The following is a 20,330-nucleotide window of genomic DNA, read 5'->3' as shown; positions in this document are numbered from 1 at the left end:
TGACACATGAGTAAGAATAAATCACGAGGACTTGGGAACTGCACAGTTGCTGATTAGAATAAGATTCCAAAATTGGGACAGGGTCCCAAGGACTTTGAGAGTGGCAGGGGAGACTGACTCTCTTGCACATGGAATATGAAAAGCCTTTACTTACAAACACGTCCATGAGCAGGTGTTCCAGTGTCACCTCAAAGTCTTCCAGCTTGGCAGCCAATGTCATGATGGATGTCCCGATTTGCTCCCAGTCCCCGCTGACAGACCAGACCTGCAAACTCCCCAGCTCAGGAAACACAGTTGGCGTCAAATTTGTTTACAGGGCAGGGTTGGCACTAATGGGAAGTAGAAACCCTTAAAAGAAAGTAGAACATCGCAGGCTGGACTGCTAGAGCTTTGTAGTCAGAAACTGTAAAACGATTTAAAAAAAACAAAACAAAACAAAAAAACACCAAATGCTAATAATGGTGCTATAGGACCAGACTGGGCATAAAGTGAGGTCCCCAGATGAAGACTTCAGCCACTGCCTTCTTTGTGTAACTTTACAGTCCAAGGCGCTGGCCAAGTGCAGAGAACCTCACCAGTGAGGGAAAGAGAAAGCAGTGAGATGGAGTGAAAGCAAGAGTGGGGAAAATGGAATAGACCGTCTGACTCTGATATTTATAGGGCCACATGTTTTTGACTCTAGCCCATTTCTCAGTTGATTTCTGACCTTTCATAAATGGCTACACACACTGGAGCGTATTGTCGAACGGGGGCAGTGGGTCCCACAGAAGTTGGCTGTGACCAATGCTGGGGCAATTCACACAGACATGCCATCAATAGTTCTTTGTAGAGAACGTATCAGACCTTGTTTTGTACACGATGAGTGAAAAGCACATAGTCTTGTGAAAAACAAGGAAACGAAAGTTGTGGGGGTACTACATTTTTCCTCGGAATATTATTAGATTCCTCACGCTCTCTTCCTTCTCCAACCTCCGCACCCCCTCTGCTGTGAGAGTAGATAAACATCAAGGAAATTAATGTCTCGTGTCAACTCCTCAAGCTTTTGCCAGTTACAGAACAGCCACGAAATCTTGCAAATGCAGTTTCTCCTTCTTTGCTTCCAAAGTTTGCTTTTTAAAAACAATTAAAAACTGTTAGAACATTATGGTGAAATATACATCACATAAAATGTGCCATCTTAGCTATCTGTGGGTGTGCATTCACCTTGTACTTGGTTCACCTTGCACTGGAATAAACAAGACAGATTTGTTTATTTCATCAATGCTCTTCCTGAGATGACAAGGGCTCAGACCGTGGATAACAGTTAGTGTTTCTTATTTAAGGTAGTCTCCCAATCTCGACAAAGTCTTTACATGGCTATTGTCTAAGAAAAATTTGGGGGGCCTTAAGGATAGTTACTATTACATCAGCATCCATCTCCAGAACTCTTTTCATTTTGCAAAACGGGAACGCTGTAACCACGAAACAGCAACTCCATGTCCCCTTCCCACAGCCACCTGGCTATTACCATTCTATTTTCTGTCTCTATGAATTCGACCACTCCAGGGATGTTGTATAAGTGAGATCATCCTGTGTTCATTTTTTTGGTGACTGGCTTATTTCACTTAGCATGATTTCCTCAAGGTTCATCCACGGTGTACCACATGTCAGACTCTCTTCCCTTTTTATGGCTGAAATCATACATCCTAAGAAAGATACTGCTTTGGACAGTTTTTCAGGACTGAGAAAATCTCTCAGGGATACTTGGTTGTCAAGACGCTAATGGCCATCCTTGCTGTGACTGTAGCAACAAAAACAGCCTTGGTCTAGCAAGCCAGTCCCCAGTTCTGTCCTCTCAGTTCCCTAAACACTTGCTATTAAACTCTAGTCTCCTGATTCCAAACAGAATGTGATCACTTAACAGTCAACGATGATGTCAAAGAAGGTGGCCCTGATGAGATCAGCAGGGAAATAAGAAGTTTCTGCTTTACAGTAAAACTCCCTTCTCTGGATGTCAGAGCTCTCTCGGCTATGAACAGTTAAAACTCTCCATTTTAGTATTTCTCTGTGAATTTTCATTTTCCCAAAGGAGAGACACACAGACTTAATTTAACATTTAACACTTAAACAAAGCTACCATAAAATTAAGGGCAAAGATAAAGAAATGGATAAAAAGCACTGTATTATTTTGAAAGCAGATTTGGAGTCTGTCTGTTGCATTTAGCTTGACAGTTGGTCCTAAATGGTACATGCATGTTCTTCGAGTAATGGTTTCTATTTTGTTTTTAGGTCTCTAATGGAAGAATTAGAGCGGGTCCCACAGCAGGTGTCTCTTGTTAGGAACGGCACCAGGAAGGGGCGGGCAGTGCCGTGATGAATGTCTTCAATAGCCAAGAATGTACAGAAAATCTATTTCCCTGACGGGCCAACTGAGCTACAGACCTTCCTAGGGGCTCATGGGTTTGCCATGTCTGAAATTGATTCAATAACCAGCTGCAGCACATCAGTAATAAAGTCTCAACACAAGAGAACTTCTTGCTACATACTTGCCACCTTTTGTTAAAACTATTGGCTATGCTGAAGGCCCTCAACAAGCCAAGTGCTTTGTCTCACTAAGCAAAAGAGCCTGATGCCCAGGAGGGGCCCTATCACCAGGAGACTGTGGGGTTGGGTATGTATCTACATGGGTGCAACATTGTTCCAGTTCCCAGCAATCTCAAGAGAGTGTTCAACATCAAGTTTTCTTTTTTTTTAAAAAAAAGCTTATTTTTAAGTTTTGTGGGTACATAGTAGGGGCATGGATTTACGGGGTACATGAGATATTTTGATCCAGGCATGCAATGTGTAATAATCGCATCATGGAAAATGGGGTTATCCATCCCTTCAAGCATTTATCCTTTGACAATCAAGTTCTCTTAGCCCCTTTCCTTATAAATTAAATTTGGACAAAATGGTTTTAGTAGCCGGAATTTCATAAGAGATATACTACGAGTTTATTTCATCAACTCCCCTCCCCCATTCCTGGATGGACAAGGGATCAGGCCGTGGAGAAGAGCTAATGTTTCTCATTTAAGGCAGTTGCCAAGAGGCAGCTGAGTCTCCCAGTCTCAGCCATGACTTTAGGTGACTATTTTCTAACACAATTTTTGTGGGGGGCTTTAAAAAACAGTCAGTGTGGCTGGGTGTGGTGGCTCATGCCTGTAATCTCAGCATTTTGGGATGCCAAGGTGGGCGGATCACCTGATGTCAGGAGTTTGAGACCAGCCTGACCAATAAGATGAAACCCCGTCTCTACTAGAAATACAAAAATTAGCCAGGCGTGGTGGCACGTGCCTGTAATCCCAACTATTCGGGAGGCTGAGATAGGAGAATCGCTTGAACCTGGGAGACGGGGGTTGCAGAGAGCCGAGCTCGAGCCATTGCACTCCAACCTGGGCAACAGGAGCGAAACTCCATCACAAAAAACAAAAACAAGCAAACAAAACAAAACCAGAAACAGTTAATACGTTGGCTTCTCTTAGAATATAAATGGTAAACTTCAGGGATAAGAAACTTCACATGATTTGGGCAGCGTGTGTGTTTGTACTCTAGCCCTGGAGCTCTAGGAAGAACATATTCAGAACATCCTGTTCTTTGAACAAACGCCACTTTAACAGTTTCCAAAGGAGAGAAATCGACCAGAAGGGAGTTAGCCTGAAGAATGCACAGGAAATTAGTGTATGTTGATGTCACTCTAAAGAGACATTAATAATGAATCTGGATTTTAGTGAATGATGCAAGCCACTTGGAGTAATTGGGTACCAGGGAGGAAGTAGAACCACACCAGTGTTAAGACAGAGAAACTGTTGAAGATACATTCACACAAGCAAGTTCACTGGTGTCAGCACTTACCAGTATATGAGAACATGGTGAAGGCTGGCTTGGGCAGATTGATTGCGGATGTTTTCTTAGCAACTGTATTTTAACTATCCGATATATATTTTTTTATAATTATGGGGACATTTTATTGATGCTTATATCAAATCTGAACATTCATTTGTTCATTCATTAGTGCATCCTTTGTACGAATATTTATTTACTAACTGGGCCATATATTGGCATAGGTAGGTGCCTACGAAGACGATTAAGATACAGTTTCTGCTTCAAAATTTCACCGTCTAGAAAAGAGGAGGCCTGATGTGTTTGATGTAATCTTACGCTATCTTTTCTTGGGAAATATGAATGTAGCACGCACTTCCTTATCAGGGGATTCACTCCGGGACTTGGGAATGAGGAGCAGTCACTGATAAAGGGGGAGAAGAGGCTACTGCCCTAAGTGAGAAACATGAACTGTTCATGCTCTGATCCCTTGTCCACCCCAGGAAGAGAGTTGATGAAATAAACAAATAGTATGTCTCTTATGAAAATCCAGATATTAAAACGTTTTGTTTAGATTTAATTCGTAAGGAGAGGGACTAAGAGAACTTGATTTTCAAAGGATAAATGCTTCAGGGATGGATACTCCCATTTTCCATGATGTGATTATTACATATTACATGCTTGTATCAATATTAATACTTCTAACCTATGGGAAAGGCAATGAGTGAGAACAAGGGAGGTACTCGGTACTCCTCCTGAGGTTGCGATTTGCAGCACTAAGTGGCAGGGACATCGGAGCAGTGATGGATCCTAGGGTTGAGCCCCGGGAGCATTGGGTTTGAAGAGCTGACAGCCAAGGTCTCAGTGCTACCATTTATACACATCCTTTGATGGTATAAATCTGTGTTGGAAAAACATACACTTTAACCATTGATCAAAGCTTGGTGGCCAGCTAAGAATGATCTGGCGTGAGCCACCCTGCTGAGGCTGGCCAGTTGAGAACAATTAATCAGCGACACACTCTGTATGGTAGGCAAACACCAGAATTTGTTCTATGCATTTAAATAACACTTGTGGGTATGTTTTTAAATTCAGAACTGTTAAATTTCTTTCTGTTTGAACCTCAGATGCTCATCTCCTTCTCCCATTTCTATGAAACATAGAAAGCCCCAGCAGGCTTAACGTTTTGGTGACAAGACTCAAATAAAATAGAAGTCTTGGGGGTGGGGTGGGCATTGGCTGAATTCTCTGTACAGGCATGAAGCTGGTTTCTCCTTAGTCCTTCTCCCTAGGAAAACGGTGGGCAGATCATTCTTCTAGAGAGTGTTATAGATTTCTGCAGCCCTGAAAATGAATTATCTGCTTCAAACGCATGAGCGCTCCACAAAGGTGAGGCTCTCGGTTCAACTAGATTAGTTCAGTTCACATCAACCAATCTCTATTAAGGACAACCATGTGTAAGCCCAAAGCAGCAGGAAGCTACATATACAAAATGTGTTTCTTGAACCATATTCGTGTCCACCCTAGAGCAGTGGTTTTTCTACTCAGCAAGACTACATATTTGAAGATCGGGCTTGGGCAAGACATCAGACCATCACACGGTGGATCGGATTCAGTTGGTAAAATATCTTAGTTACCTATTTTAGTGCCTGGAATAGTAAATCTAAGTAGAGACTTGATCCAATTATTAAATAAGCACTGAGATGTTTTTAAAAAGCAGAACCACTGGCTTTTGTTTTGATCACGCAATTAGTCCTACGGATCCAGTCTACAGGGCAAAAAACCACTATGAGTTTGTTTTCAGTCCCTTTTGAGCTGATTTCTGTTTGGTGTGAGACAAAGGTCCAATTTCATTCTTCTGCATGTGGATATCCAGTTTTTTACAACAACATTTATCAAAGAGATTGTCTTTTTCTCAAACCTGGAGGATATTATGCTAAGTGAAAAATGTCAGACACAGAAAAACACACATTACCTCATCTCACTTCTGTGTAGGAGCTCAAATAGTCAAGCTCGTGGAGGAACAGGGTAGAATGTGATTGCCAGGAGCTGGGGGAGGGGGAGATGGGGAGATACTGATCAAGGGGTACAAAGTTTCAGTTATGCAGGAGGAATAAGTTCTGGGGACCCAATGCACAGCCATGTGACCGAGCTAACAATGCTGCATTGTATACTGGAAACTTGTTAAGAGGATAGATCTTAACTGCTCTCATCATAAAGTGTTTTCTAAAAAAAGAAAGCAAAAAAGAAAATGGTAACTATATGAGTTGATAGCTTTGTTAATTAGCGTGATCCTGGTGATTATTTCACAATACCTGCATAAGAACATTAAATCATACAGTCTTTGTCAGTGATATCTGCATAAAGATGGCAAAGAAAACTCTCAATGATACGTGTAAATGCAACAGATATTAATGTGCTATTAATGTGCTTGTCTGTCAAGCTTCTGCCTTACCTCAAAACTAGAAAGAGAGGGTTTTAAAGATGTTTGGCTTAAGTAAAACAAGCCCTTTTGATGGCTGTATAGACAGCAAGCTGCCTGTCTGGGTCTAGTTAAAGGCTGGCCTGTCTGCTCTAGTTGTCTCCTAGAAAACAAACATGTTAATTTAAAGGTTTGCTTCTATAGGGCCCCTGGCAGCCTGGCACTGGCCTGGAATCAGGCAGTGGTTCTCAGAAGACTACACTCTTAGTGTCTGTCCTTATTCTTCCATGTTTGTGTAGATGGCTTATACAACCAAGCTTGTCTTTCCCACTCGGGATACATTTTCCATTTTGACAACCTCTCCCACAAGTACAAAGCCTCTATTCCTCTACATCCATCCCCCACCCCACTGCAGTCCCTGCCTCCTGCACCCACAACCCCTGACCATTCACAAGTATGAATTTCAAGACTTTCAAAACTCACAGGCAGTGAAATGCGTGTCAGGCACACCCAGAAGTACCCTGAACTTATGATGGGGTGAAACATAATGACTCATCTCATCTTTTCTCAGTCTTGCCATCTGTCACTTAGTACCATTTGGAGTACAAGGGGCTTGGAGGGATTCCGAGGTCACCAACAGAAGTGTGCAATTGGAATGTGCCAGGAATGATTGCCTGGGCTTCACCACATGGACTTTCTAAGGCACTTGTGTTCTAGGGTTCAAAGGTACCTTGTGGAAACAGTAATCCTTATTGCATCCTCCTGAATCTTTCACAGACTTTTTTTTTTTTTTTTTTTTTTTGAGATGTTTTGTTCTTGTTGCCCAGGCTGGAGTACAATAGCGCGATCTCAGCTCACTGCAACCTCCGCCTCCCAGGTTCAAGTGATTCTCCTGCCTCAGCCTCCTGAGTAGCTGAGGTTACAGGTGTACACCACCACATCTGGCTAATTTTTGCATTTTTAGTAGAGGCAGGGTTTCACCATATTGGTCGGGTCTCGAACTCCTGATCTCAGGTGATCCACCCACCTCAGCCTCCCAAAGTGCTGCGATAATAGGCATGCCCAGGCTTACAGATGTTTTTTAATGGCTCTTTTCCATCCGTGACAGACATACAGTGTTTAAAGATTTCCATGACTTTCAGAGTGGTTTGGAGAATGAAAGCATGAGCTCTAGGCAAAGCTCTTAGAGGTGATCTGAAATCAGAATCTGTGGAATAGGAGCTTGAGTTATGTGGTGACAGCTACCGTTGCATGTTCTGCACTTTGGGTACCTTTGAGTGAGCATTTTGCTCATTGATGTCATTGCCAAATCCAGGAAGTCTGATGGTCATAAAACAATCTTCAGGGAGAACCACCATCCATGTCACCCAACTCTGACTTAGATTTGTTTTTCCACCCCCAGTGCCTTTCCCATGAGCCTTAGAATGATCAATGACTTTTAATCCATTTAGAATCAGTGGCCTTTGTTCCAAGAAATATTCTAATTTTTCAATTTTTTGAGATGGGGTCTTGCTATGTTGCCCAGGCTGGCCTCAAACTCCCAGACTCAAGCAATCCTCAGGCCTCAGCCTCTTGAGTAGCTGGGACTTCAGGCATTCTACCACTCCTGGCTCTAACAAGTATTTAAAAATACTCCTTACTGTCCTCAAATAAAATTCATGGATAATGAAAGCTGCTTACACATATTATTTAAAACATATTAGCACAATTCTCTGTTATGTAAACAAAAGATAGTAGGAAAGTAATCTGTCAGCAAATAATATACACTACAATACACAAATGTTGCAGATAACGCAACTACAACCAAAAATCAAGAGGAAGCGGTCAATTTCTTAATCGCTGTAAGGCCAGAGCTACAAATGCTAATTGCCAATGGCCTGTTGTGTGGGAGACTCAAATGCCACTGGGGTATTGACATTAGTGAAGCACTTTTCCCGAAACATGAATAGTTCTTGGTGAAGTTCCAACTAAAACAAAGCATTATCACCCCTCGACTCGCATGACAGTTGCACACTTGGGAGAGTCTAAATGATGAAATGCAGGTACCCCAATCCACACCTGCTGCCCCTCCCTCACTGTTGCTGCCTGGGAACTACACTGCCACCACTTCCTGTGAAGACCATCAGGGGGCGCCGGCAAGGGGGAGGTGCTGGCACACACCATCCCAAGACGCCCACCCTTGGTCAATGTGGTGGTCTGTGCCATGTCCACCATCACCCCTCACCCCATCTGTTGCCAGGAGCCAGCATCCCTGGACTGTGCTAGTGATAAAAGGCGGGGGACATCCTGCAGGAAGGAAATGGGGCTTAGTGTGTTTATGTCTTTGAGCAGGAGACAGGGGTTGTTGGAATCATGTCCATTCTGTTTCCCTGTCTTGATAACTTTGCCTGGCATTCCCAGATAAACCCAAGGGCCATTCAGGTGGCTGCAGTAGGAACCAGGTAGGTCTGGAATGAACTGAATATCTGTTAGGCTCCACTACATTCTTTCCAGATAATTTTATTATCTGGGCACATGTGCTTGTTTGTTCCATGGATATTAGTAATACATGTGCATTGGTGGGGGTGGGCTTCTAGTGTAACCATCACCCAAATATTGAGCATTGTACTCAATAGCTAAAGTCATGGAACCAACCTAAGTGTCCACCAAAGGCTGATTGGATAAAGAAATGTGATAGGCTGGGTATGGCGGCTCATGCCTGTAATCTCAGCACTTTGGGAGGCTGAGGCAGGCAGATCACTTGAGCGCAGGAGTTCAAGACCAGCCTGGTCAACATGGCATAACTCCATCTTTACTGAAAGTACACAAATCAGCTGGGCATGGTGGCACATGCCTGTAATCCCAGTTACTTGGGAGGCTGAGGCAGAAAATCACTTGAACCCAGAAACTGGAATTTTCAGGGAGCTGAGATTGCATCATTGCACTTCAGCCTGGGCAACAGAGCAAAACTCCATCTCAACAAAACAAAAGAAAGAAAGAAAAAGAAAGTGTAATATATAGATACCATGGAATACTACACAGCCATAAAAACGAACAAAATTATATCCTTTGCAGCAGCATGCATGGAGCTTGAGGCATTCATCTTAAGTGAACTAAGTCAGAAGCAGAAAATCACATATCATGTGTTCTTATAAGTGGGAGCTAAACACGGGTCCATTATGTTAATATATTATGTAGATATATTATGTCCCCCAATAGCAAGAGCTATCTACTATAACAGACATTTTTCCATTTGGTCCCTAGCATCCCCAACCCAACTAAGGACAGGCTTGGGAGGTCATGGCACTGTGTACCCTGCTTTCCCCAGATGCTCATCAAATGCATTTGTTACATTGTGCACCTCCTTACCTGCTCCCTAGGCTGTGGAGGAGCTATGGGACCCAGCTGGTCATCTGTGGCAGGCTGGCAGCCAGTGAGCACAGCTCTCAGGATTCCGAGTGATCAGAATCCAGAGATGCAAATTTCTGACCACTGCTGGATCCCTGAGCAGACAGGGCCCTACGTTTCCCACACCTGCGCTCCAGAACTTAGAAGAGGAGCTCCAAGAACAGCTGGCTGAGGCATAGCCATGGGAGGATGTCTCTTGCCCTTTAAGCTTCCATGAGGTGATATAGTCTCCATCCCTGAGAAAAAGGAAGCTTCCACGAGACAACAGATAAATATTTTCATGAGAATGATTCTGAAGAGAGGGACGGTCAGATCCGATCCTGGGCAGTGGCTGGGACTCTAATTGCACTTCACAACCCTAATCAATAAGAAACCCGAGCTCCTTGTTCAGTTTACAAGCCCTTGGTCAAGTTTACCTCAAAGAGAGACGGATGTCCAATGACCTGAGTTTATCTTACAATGGCAGTGCTGTGCCTGAGATCAGGTTCATGCATCCTCATCCAGGCCGTCCGTAGAGAAGGATGCATCTCCTCATTGGCTCTCTAACATTGCTGCCACAACTACAACCTTGGGGACAATTTCCTGGTGGGAGGACAGGCCCAATAACGCAGGTGCACAGTGCAACACCAGCATCACTTAGTTGGTAACTTGAGGACCTCGTTTTCCCTGGGTTCAGTTTCCTTACGTGTCAAATTCCAGGCTTAACAATGAGGGTTTCCAGACTTTGAGTAACGTGAAACAGCGCAATTTGAAAATGAAATTAACTGTTGGAAGGACAACCTATAGGGCTGTTAGTACCTTATATGCTACTTTAGGGCATCAAAAACAAACAAAATTCGCTGGGCATGGTGGCTTATGCCTGTAATCCCAGCACTTTGGTAGGCCAAGGTGGGTGGACCGCCTGGGGTCAGGAGTTTGAGACCAGCTTGGACAACATGGTGAAACCCTGTCTCTCCTAAAAATACAAAATTAGCTGGGCATGGCAGCATGCACCTGTCATCCTGGCTACTCAAGAGGCTGAAGCAGGAGGATCGTGTGAATCCGGGAGGTGAGGCTGCAATGAGCCAAGATCTTGCCATTGCGCTCCTGAGCAACAAAGCGAGACTCCATCTCAAAAACAAACAAAACGAAACAAGCCAAATATCATCTGCTAACTCCATAATTTTATTAAGGAAAAGATATTTTAACACACACTGAAAACAGGAGAGATAAAAACCTTGGGTTTTAAAGTGGAACAAATTTAGCTTGATAGAAAATTCCTTCTGTTGTCTGTACTTTTCTCCTGGGCTACATACCCATGAGGACTTCATTTAATGGAGATCAGAAACCGGCATCTGGGACCAGAGCACAAGAGGATCCCAGCCTCAATCCAGCTGGAACATCTGCGATTTTTATCTCTAGTTTTTAACAAATCCTCACACCGTTCCTATGAAATCGACTAAAGATATGCAAGAAGCAAACTAGTAAGCGAATCTCTGGAAACAGAATCCTCCACCTTCCTTGCCATGTGCTTTGCTTCTCTGACCATCTCAATGCCAACTCACAGAAGAGAACATCAGCAATGTGGAAAGGGAAAGCTGGAAAAATAAACACCCTGCCTTCCTTTTCAGGGGCTGCAGAGAGGAGACAAAGCCAGGTCGTGGGGCAGCGGAGGGTAGTGATGCTTGCTTCACTTCTTAATCAACCTGGATTGCTTGCATTTGTACTTTCTGGGTGATGCTACCCACATCCATAACCTGACTTTCACCTCTTCTCTAAGCAAATGCTTGAGAAGGAGCAACTCAATTTTTTTTTTTTTTTTCAGACAGCGTCTTGCTGTGTTGCCCAGGCAATCTTGACTCACTGCAACCTCCGCCTCCCAGACTCAAGCAATTCTCCTGCCTCATTCTCCTGAGCACTTGGAATTACAGACTTGTGACCATTAAACCTGTCTAATTTTTTGGGGTTTTGCCATGTTGGCTAGGCTGGTCTCGAACTCCTGACCTCAAGTGATGTGTCTACCTCAGCCTCCCAAAGTGGTGGAATTACAGGCGTGAATCACTGTGCTCAGCCAGAAGCAACACAATTCTTACCCTTGAAGACTGAAGAGCTCTCATTTTGAAACTCTTTTGTGAATAGTTTTTGAATAGCCAATATATGCAGATGATACAAAATTAGAAATTAACAAGAGAGCAGAAATAAAAAGTTAACTTCTCTTATACCTCTGACCTACAGTCACCCAGTTCTCAGTAGCGGCAACCACTTTTACATGTTCCTTAAGATATTCTAATCAGCTTCAGGCATAAAATATTACCATTTGTGATTACACACACACAAACACACAAATAGAACATTTGTAATTTACAACTGTAAATTGTACTTCGCTCTCTGGATATGGAATATTTCTATTTCCTTTTTTTTTTTTTTTTTTTTGATACAGTCTTACTCTGTCATCCAGGCTGGAGTGCAGTGGCCTCCAGGGTTCAAGTGATTCTCCTGCCTCAGCCTCCCAAGTAGCTGGGATTACAGATGTGCACCACCACACCCACCTAATTTTTGTATTTTTAGTAGAGACAGGGTTTTGCCATGTTGGTCAGGCTGGTCTGGAACACCTGACCTCATGTGATCCACCCACTTTAGCCTCTCAAAGTGCTGGGATTACAGGTGTGAGCTGCCGCACCTGGCCCACTCACTGTCTGGAATATTTCATTGAATCAGTCCTCTATTGATGGATATTTGAATATGTCACTAATTCAATGTGAAAATGTTTTTGTACATCTGTCAATGTATCTCTAAGGTGGTCTTCTAAGAGTAGAATTGTTGGCTCAAAGTTCATGTGTATTTTAAAAAAAAGAGACATTGTCAATTTTGCCTCCCGCGGAGGTTATACCAATTTATACACCAAGAATGGAGAGTGTCTGACTCTCTCCACCCGTATGTCACAGTGCGGGTGTACACGTAAAATAAAACTTTCAAATCTTGGGCACTGTGATGGGTGAAAAATGGCATCTCATTTTTATTTCAGTTGTTAATTTCCTTTCACAAGCTGTTTCACAAAATTTCCCTAAGACCAATTGCCCTTTTTAAACCAAGCTTCCATTGATCCAAATGGATCCAGCTATGTCCCATAAACATCCTAATAATGGACACAAGCTCATAATTAAGAGAAAGATGTTAGAACCATATGCCCACTGAAGTCCACATTTAAAGGCAATTTACGAGAATCTTTATTAATGGTTCCCTTACGTATCTCTGTATTGTACATGCCAAGGACACCTGTTAGGGGAGATGAAAATTAAAACCATGCAAAGCAAAAACAAAGGGCAATCCATCCAAATATTACCCTTAGTCCAATTTCCCCTTAGGCTCGAAAAGAGATAGCAAAGCCCTGAAAAGATTGAATCTTGGAAGACTCCAGACGATGACACCTGATCAGATGCGGACTGTACAAAATTGATAACAGTTCTCAGCCACTCAAGCTCAAATCTACCAAGCTCAGAAACTAATCTCATAAATGATGAGCAGGACAGGTAGTAAAGGTCCTCCGAATTTCCACTGTATGTGAAGATATACGAGAGCATCAGCTCCTCCAAGTAAGGCTCAGGGTTCCCCGGTGAATTTGCTGAGCTAAAACTTGTTACCCACAACTTGTATCAATCAGGCTGATCCCAGCACCTCACTAAATGTATAATTGTGCCTATGTTACTCTACTGAGAATCTGATTAGGTTTCTACTTATTCTCAAGGTCACTATCTGTGTTTGGACAAAGCAATAACAACTTCAACCTCCAGGACACCATTCCTTGAGCATTTTTGAAAAGCCCAGTGTGGACACCATTAATTTCTCAAGCACGTAAGAAAATCATTATAGAACAGCAGCCAATGAAATTTAACAGTTTAATTACTTTAACATATTCAATATTTACCGAGCTTGTTGTTTTCTATTGAATTTGCATTGTGGATGTAGTGATTTTTGTCAGGTACTGCAAGCATCGGGCTATTGATACTGTGGCTGAAATGTTTAGACTCATGAATTGTGAGCCACGTTTTAGAATGTGAGCTGTACAAGCTGCACTTGTATTGTTATTTAATGATATCCTTTTGCTCACAAGAGGGGAGGTGCCATACATGCTATATCAAAGGTCTTTCACATCTAAAAATTTGCATTTCTAATTTCTAAGTAAGACCTTTTTGCTGCTCACTTCTCTATCTGTCTGTCTGTCTGTCTGTCTGTCTGTCTGTCTGTCTGTCTATCTTGAAAGGAAAATAAATCATGGAATGCCAAAATCACTAAGCTAAATGGAAAAGTCAAGCTGGGAACTGCTCAGGGCAAACCTACCACCCATTCTTTTCAAAATCATCCCTCTGCTTACTGAGATAAATGCATATCTGATGGCTTCCTTTGGAAAGGCTGATCAGAAACTCAAAAGAATGCAACCATTTGTCTCTTATCTACCTATGACCTGGAAGCCCCTCTCCTCACTTTGAGTTGTCCTGGCTTTTTTGACCGAACCAATGTGCATCTTACATATACTTACTGATGTCTCATGTCTTCCTAAAATGTAACACCAAGCTGTACCCCAGCCACCTTGGGCACATGGTATCAGGACCTCTTGAGGCTGTGTCATGGGCATGCGTCCTTAACTTTGGCAAAATAAACTTTCTAAATCGAAATGACTTGTCTCAGATATTTGGGGTTCACATATGTATGTATGTATGTATCTATCCATCTATCTATCATCTCACTTTATCTCTGCTCTGTGCCAGGCACTGTTCCAAGTGCCTTAGAAATAAGAGCTGACTTAATCCTCACAACAGCCCCATACAGTGCTTAATCATTTTTACCATCCTTGTTTTGCAGACGGAGAAACTCAGGAACAGAGAGGTTAAATCACTGGCTGATAGTCACACAGCCAGTCGAATGGCAGAGCTTGAATAGGAACGTAATCCTTCTGGCTCCAGAGTCAGTGATAATCACCACTCCACTGGCCTTGTGTGTGTACAACATTCTAATTTTTGTGAACAGTCACTTGCTCCCTGTCACCAAGGGAAAATCCTTCTTCTGTAGAATCAAACAGAGAGCGTTCTTGTGGGGAAGCAAAGCTGGGTAAGAAGGATGTGTAGCAGGGCTGTTGGGGTGGTTTCTGGAAAATGTTTGGTATTCATTTACAAGATAATCTTAATAGCATCTCCATTGTGTAATGGAGACACTCAATAATGGTGCTAAAGGAATTTAGCTGAAGTTAATGTTGGACCAAAAAAACACAGAATGACGCAATTCTTTAACTCTGGGAGGAGTGTAACATTCATCTGAGATGAACTGCATTTTGGAGATGAGGGAACAGGCCCCAGGGACTTTGGCCTTATTCGGCCTGTTTGCTGAAGGCCATGCATGGTGACTGAGACCAGAATCCAGACTTCGCACTTGCCATTAGGGTTCTCTCTCTTATTCAATTCCCATTAACAGGATGGGTACTCCTCAGAAACTGCAGACTGTCTCAAATTTCTCCTTCCATCTCTGCAAATGTGTTCTCCAGAGGAAATAGGGTCAGATGGAGACGTGAGCTCAGCCCTACAGTGGATATAGTGGTTTCGGCTTCATGTACACAGGTGTTCCATTTAATGAGGTGTTGATGGGAAGGTAGTTGAAAGGGAAATATACAGAGTGTGAGAAGAGGGAACGCAAGATGTCTATTACCCACAAGCACAGAGAAATCTATTTCTCTAGGCTGCAAAGTAGCAAGCGCCAGGACTTTGGAGTGGAATAACTGTTCTGCTTCCTCTTAATCAAAGGAATTATATGACTCCCCTGTGAGAAAGCAAAATGACTTATTTGATCATAATGAAGCTTTTAAAATGGCAACTCGCAGTACTTTGAAAAAGTCATGGAGTATACGGAGTTATACTCATTTCTTCTTTGTTTTGTTTCGTTTTTTAGTTTTTGTGCTGAAATTGGACAATCAGAGCACATGTCAAACACTTCTGCTTTCTTTAAATAAAACAGTGCTCTTTCTGTGCCTCAAATTCTTCTGAGCTGCTTTTGAGGGGGCCTAACTTGGCTCCTTATCACTTTTTTCAAAAAGCGTTTCTTATGACGTTCTTCAAAAAGCCTTGCTTTGTTGTAGTTTCCAATATTTCAACATTTTTATTTTACAGCTTAACTTGTCATCATGAAAATTCTGACTAATGTCCTTTTGTCTGTTTATAAATTAGTTTTGTTTTCCGCCACCAAGAGGGAAACATACTGTGATCTCCATACCTGAGCCATTTTGTCAAATGAGAGTTAAAATCAGGAAACATTTACAAATAAGCCGTGTCTAGGCATATACCCAAAAGAAATGAGTCCATATGAACCCCAAAAGACGTGACCAGGGATTGCCATAGCAGCACTATTCATCATAGCTCAAAATCGAAAAGGATCGAAATGTTCATCAGAGGTAGAACAAATAGATATGGAGTCCACACATAAGGTAGAATCATATAATGAGATAAAATATAGCAATGAAAAGGAATGGAGTTCCTTCTTACAGTTGAGTTCAGAAACATGGATCAATCTTACAAGTATTTTTGAGTAAAAGATGCTAGACACAAACAAATATGAATTGTGTTGTTATGTTTATATAATGTTTAAAAACAGTGAAAGCTCAACTATGCTGATAGAAGTCAGAGCAGGGGCTGTGTGTGTGGAGGGAGACCGTGACTGGAATGAATACCAGGAGCTTGCAGGGTGCTGGAGATGCTCTATTACAAGTCCTTACTCATGTGTGTTCACTTTGTGGTTGTTTACGACAAAGGTGTACTCGTGATTTGCGCTCTTTCCTGAGTGCAGTTATAGTTAAATCAGAAATGTATTTGAAAACAGGCTGGCACAGTGGCTCACACCTGTAAATCCCAGCACTTTGGGAGGTCAAGGTGGGCAGTTCACTTGAGGTCAGGAGTTTGAGACCAGCCTGGACAACATGGTGAAACCCCATCTCTATTAAAAATACAAAGGCCGGGTGTGGTGGCTTATGCCTGTAATTCCAGAACTTTGGGAGGCAGAGGTAGGTGGATCATAAGGTCAGGAGTTCAAGAGCAGCCTGACCAAAATGGTGAAACCCTGTCTCTACCAAAAAAATAGAAAAATTAGCCGGGCATGGGGTTGGTGGCTGAATCTAATCCTAGCTACTCGGGAGGCTGAGCCAGAGAATTACTTGAACCAGGAGGCAGAGGTTGCAGTGAGCTGAGATCACGCGACTGCACTCCAGCCTGGGTGACAGAGCAAAACTCCATCTCAAAAAAAAAAAAAAAAAAAAAAGAAATTTATTTGAAAACAAAACTTAGTGCTGAATTCTCCCTGGTGCAGAAAGAGAAAATCAACCTGTACAATCCTCATGACAAAAATCTATATATTTTCACCAGCCACTTGGAAAATGTTCAAGTCTTCCAGGTGTAGAGATGGAACAGGAGAGATAATTTTTTTTTTTTCTTAAGTTGTAGTCTTGCTCTGTTGCCCAGGCTGGAGTGTGCTGGCATGATCTTGGCTCACTGCAAACTCTGCCTCCCTGGTTCAAGCGATTCTCCTGCCTCAGCCTCCCAAGTAGCCGTGACTACAGGCATGCCACCACACCGAGCTAATTTTTCATATTTTTAATAGAGACGGGGTTTCGCCATGTTAGCCAGGATGGTCTTGATCTCCTGACCTCATGATCTGCCCGCCTCAGCTTTCCAAAGTGCTGGGATTACAGGTGTGAGCCACTGTGCCCAGCCAAGAAAAAAACTTTTAACAATCCTTTTACTTCCAGAAGGTTACCATGTTATCTATGTATTGACAAAAACATTTTCTTCACCAAAAAATGTGCACATTTAACATTAAAGTTGCTGAGAATTCAATACAAATATATTTCTGAAGGATTTTTTCATGAGGAATTCTAGCTAAATGTTGCATGTTAGAATCCTAAAATTTGATGTGTGTTGTGTGAATATAAAGGTGATACTCAAAGGAAAAGTCAGAGAATGTGTATTTATATTTTATGACAGGATTAAATCACATGATTTATCCACAATGTTTTTCCTTCCTTTACCAACCTCACACTTTTGCCCACTGATTTCTTGAATTATCCCTTTCATTTCCTCTCTGATATGCAGTTGAGGTGTGTGTCAAAGTTCTCCCTTCTCCCCTCTTCTGTCCTCTCAGCATCTGGAATTTTATCCAATCTGATGAGGATTTCTCTCTTTCCTTTGGCTGGATGATTTCTCAGTCTCCAGTACCTGCTCTAACTGCTGTCTATCACTCCAACCTCGACTGCACAGCTCCCTGGACAGGCACAGACAACGACACCTTCCACTAGCAACAATAGAAGACACAAAATCAAACTGACTTCTCACCAAACCAGCTGCAGCTTTCCACTGCCTTACTGGGGTTAGTGCTACCGTCATTCAACCAGGTGTCCCGTCCCAGATGTCTGGGTCATCTCTTTTTTTTTCTTTCTTTCTTAGAGACAGGGTCTTGCTCTGTTGCCCAGACCACAGTGCAGTGGTGCAATCACAGTTCACTACAACCTCAAACTGTGGGGCTCAAACATTCTTTCTACTTCATCCTCCTGAATAGCTGGGACTACAGGCACATGCCACCATGCCTAGCTATTTTTTTAAAACTTATTTGCAGAGATGGGGTCTCACTGTGTTGCCCAGGCTGATCTCCAATTCCTGGCCTCAAGTGATCCTTCTGCCTTAGCCTCCCTAGTCTCTGGGATAACAGGTATGAGTCACTGCGCCCTGCCTTTGGGTCATCTCTAACTTCTCTGCCCTCCAATTTCAAATCAGTTGTCCAACCCAGTTGATTCCACCTTTTACATTCTCTCTCCTATTGCCCGTTTACTTCCCACAGTGTTGTTACTGTGGTTTGGGCTCTCATTGTTTAAGCCATGTGGCTCTCTGCTGATCTCTCCATTGCCGTCTTTTCCTTCTCCAATTCTTCCTGTGTTTGGCTGCTTCACTATTTAGAATAGTGTCCCCTGACCCCCATTCCTGTCTGGTGAAACCTGTGAATGTGACCTTATTTGGAAATGGGGTCTTTGTACATGTCGTCAAGTTAACATGAAATCATCCTGGATTAGGGTGGGCCCAAAGTCCAATATGACAGGTCCTTCTAAGAAGAGTGAACTTGGACACAGACACATAGAAAGAACATCGTGTGAGGACAGAGGCAGATTGGGGGAGGCACCCTGAAGCCCCGGAATGCCAAGGACTGTTGGCAAGCAGCAGGAGCCAGGAGAGGGCACAGAACACACTTCCCCTGAGCCTTCAGAGGCAGCGGGGCTCTGCTGACACGTCAATTTCATCCTTGTAGGCTTGGGCATTATGGAAGAACAGATTGCTGTTGCTTTAAGGCAGCCAGTTTGTGACACTTTGTTATGGAAGGCTTAAGAATGTAATATAGCTACTACCATAACCTTCACAGAACATTGTTTTCAAACATGATTCTGCTCTGCTCAAGAACATCCAATGCCTGTCTCTTGTCTACCACATTGAATTAAGCGATACCTCTGCCAGTCAGGCTACATTCTCTGGCCCTTTCTTCTTTTCCTTGAAACAGGGTCTTACTGTGTCACCCAGGCTGGAGTGCAGTGGTGAACTTGGCCTCAAGTGATCTTCTCACCTCAGCCTCTCAAATAGCTGGGACTACAGGCACCCACCACCATGCAGCTGATTTTTGCATTTTTTGTGGGTCTAGTTATGTTGCCCAGGCTAGTCTTGAACTCCTGGACTTAAGTGATCCTCCCAAAGTGCTGGGATTACAGCAGTGAGCCATGGTGCCTGGCCATTCTCTGGTACTTCTCCCATTATATGTGACTTATGCTGTAGCCTAGCAAAACTGCTTGCTCCTTCTTCAGCAGGCCTGTGCCTTTTCTGCCTGGTGTGCAAGGTCTGGTGTGTTCTCACTTTGACCTCTTCCCATTAACACTGTACGGCTTTTTCAAGGTGTTCAGATGCCACCGACTTCAGGATGCTTTCCTAGGTTCAGCAAGGTGTGGGTATTCCCTCTCTTGATGTTCACTGCTGACACCTCTATTATGCACACATTTTGCCCTCTTTGATGGTGAGTTATATACTTTAATTTATTATAAACCATTTAAGATATAACCAAAACTATGTAAGGTTATTGAATAATTTGCATGTGAATACATATCACATATATATAATAAATCATAATTATCATATGTAATATGATATATGATATAATCATATACTGTGTATAACATAATATATAATTATAATAATATTATAATTATATTTATAACAATATATGATATAATTGTCTACCAGACATATATATCATATAAATCTATAATTATATATGATATACATGATATGATATTATATATAATTGCCTACAAATATTGCCTACAAATATATATAATCATATTATATGCTAGAATTATAATAAAAATATATTTTAATTATTTTATATAATATGTATTCAACACATATTATTCAGTTGTACACATATGTATTCATATTATTTAATACATGCATATTATTCAATTTTATACATATGTATTCACATTATCCAATACATGCATATTATTCAATATCATACATATGTATTCACATTATACATATTACATATTATCAATATGTACATATTGAAAAGTATATTTCAATGATTAAATGTACTAAAACAGCATTTATTTAAATAAACACATTTGATCATTGAAATATAC

At 42.1% G+C, this 20,330-nt stretch overlaps 1 protein-coding gene across 4 annotated transcripts in view; it reads right to left on the bottom strand.

Moving 5' to 3' along the window:
• The window catches only part of FRMD4A (FERM domain containing 4A), a 672,294-nt gene that overhangs the window by 373,893 nt on the left and 278,071 nt on the right, over nucleotides 1-20,330 (bottom strand). The window contains exon 1 of one of the 4 annotated variants that reach the window (XM_032244151.1): nucleotides 155-2,763. The exons of the other annotated variants lie outside the window; for them this stretch is intronic. Coding sequence (XP_032100042.1) covers nucleotides 155-220 — 66 coding nt within the window. The 5' untranslated portion in view covers nucleotides 221-2,763. Of the gene's footprint in view, nucleotides 1-154; nucleotides 2,764-20,330 lie in introns of those variants that run through there. 4 annotated transcript variants of the gene reach the window in all.

This window comes from Sapajus apella, unplaced genomic scaffold, assembly GCF_009761245.1.
Source record: "Sapajus apella isolate SASKATOON/1434 unplaced genomic scaffold, GSC_monkey_1.0 scaffold53, whole genome shotgun sequence".
NCBI lineage: Eukaryota > Metazoa > Chordata > Mammalia > Primates > Cebidae > Sapajus > Sapajus apella.
The sequence above is the reverse complement of the archived record's forward strand: the minus strand, read 5'-3'. Positions and strand labels throughout refer to the sequence as shown.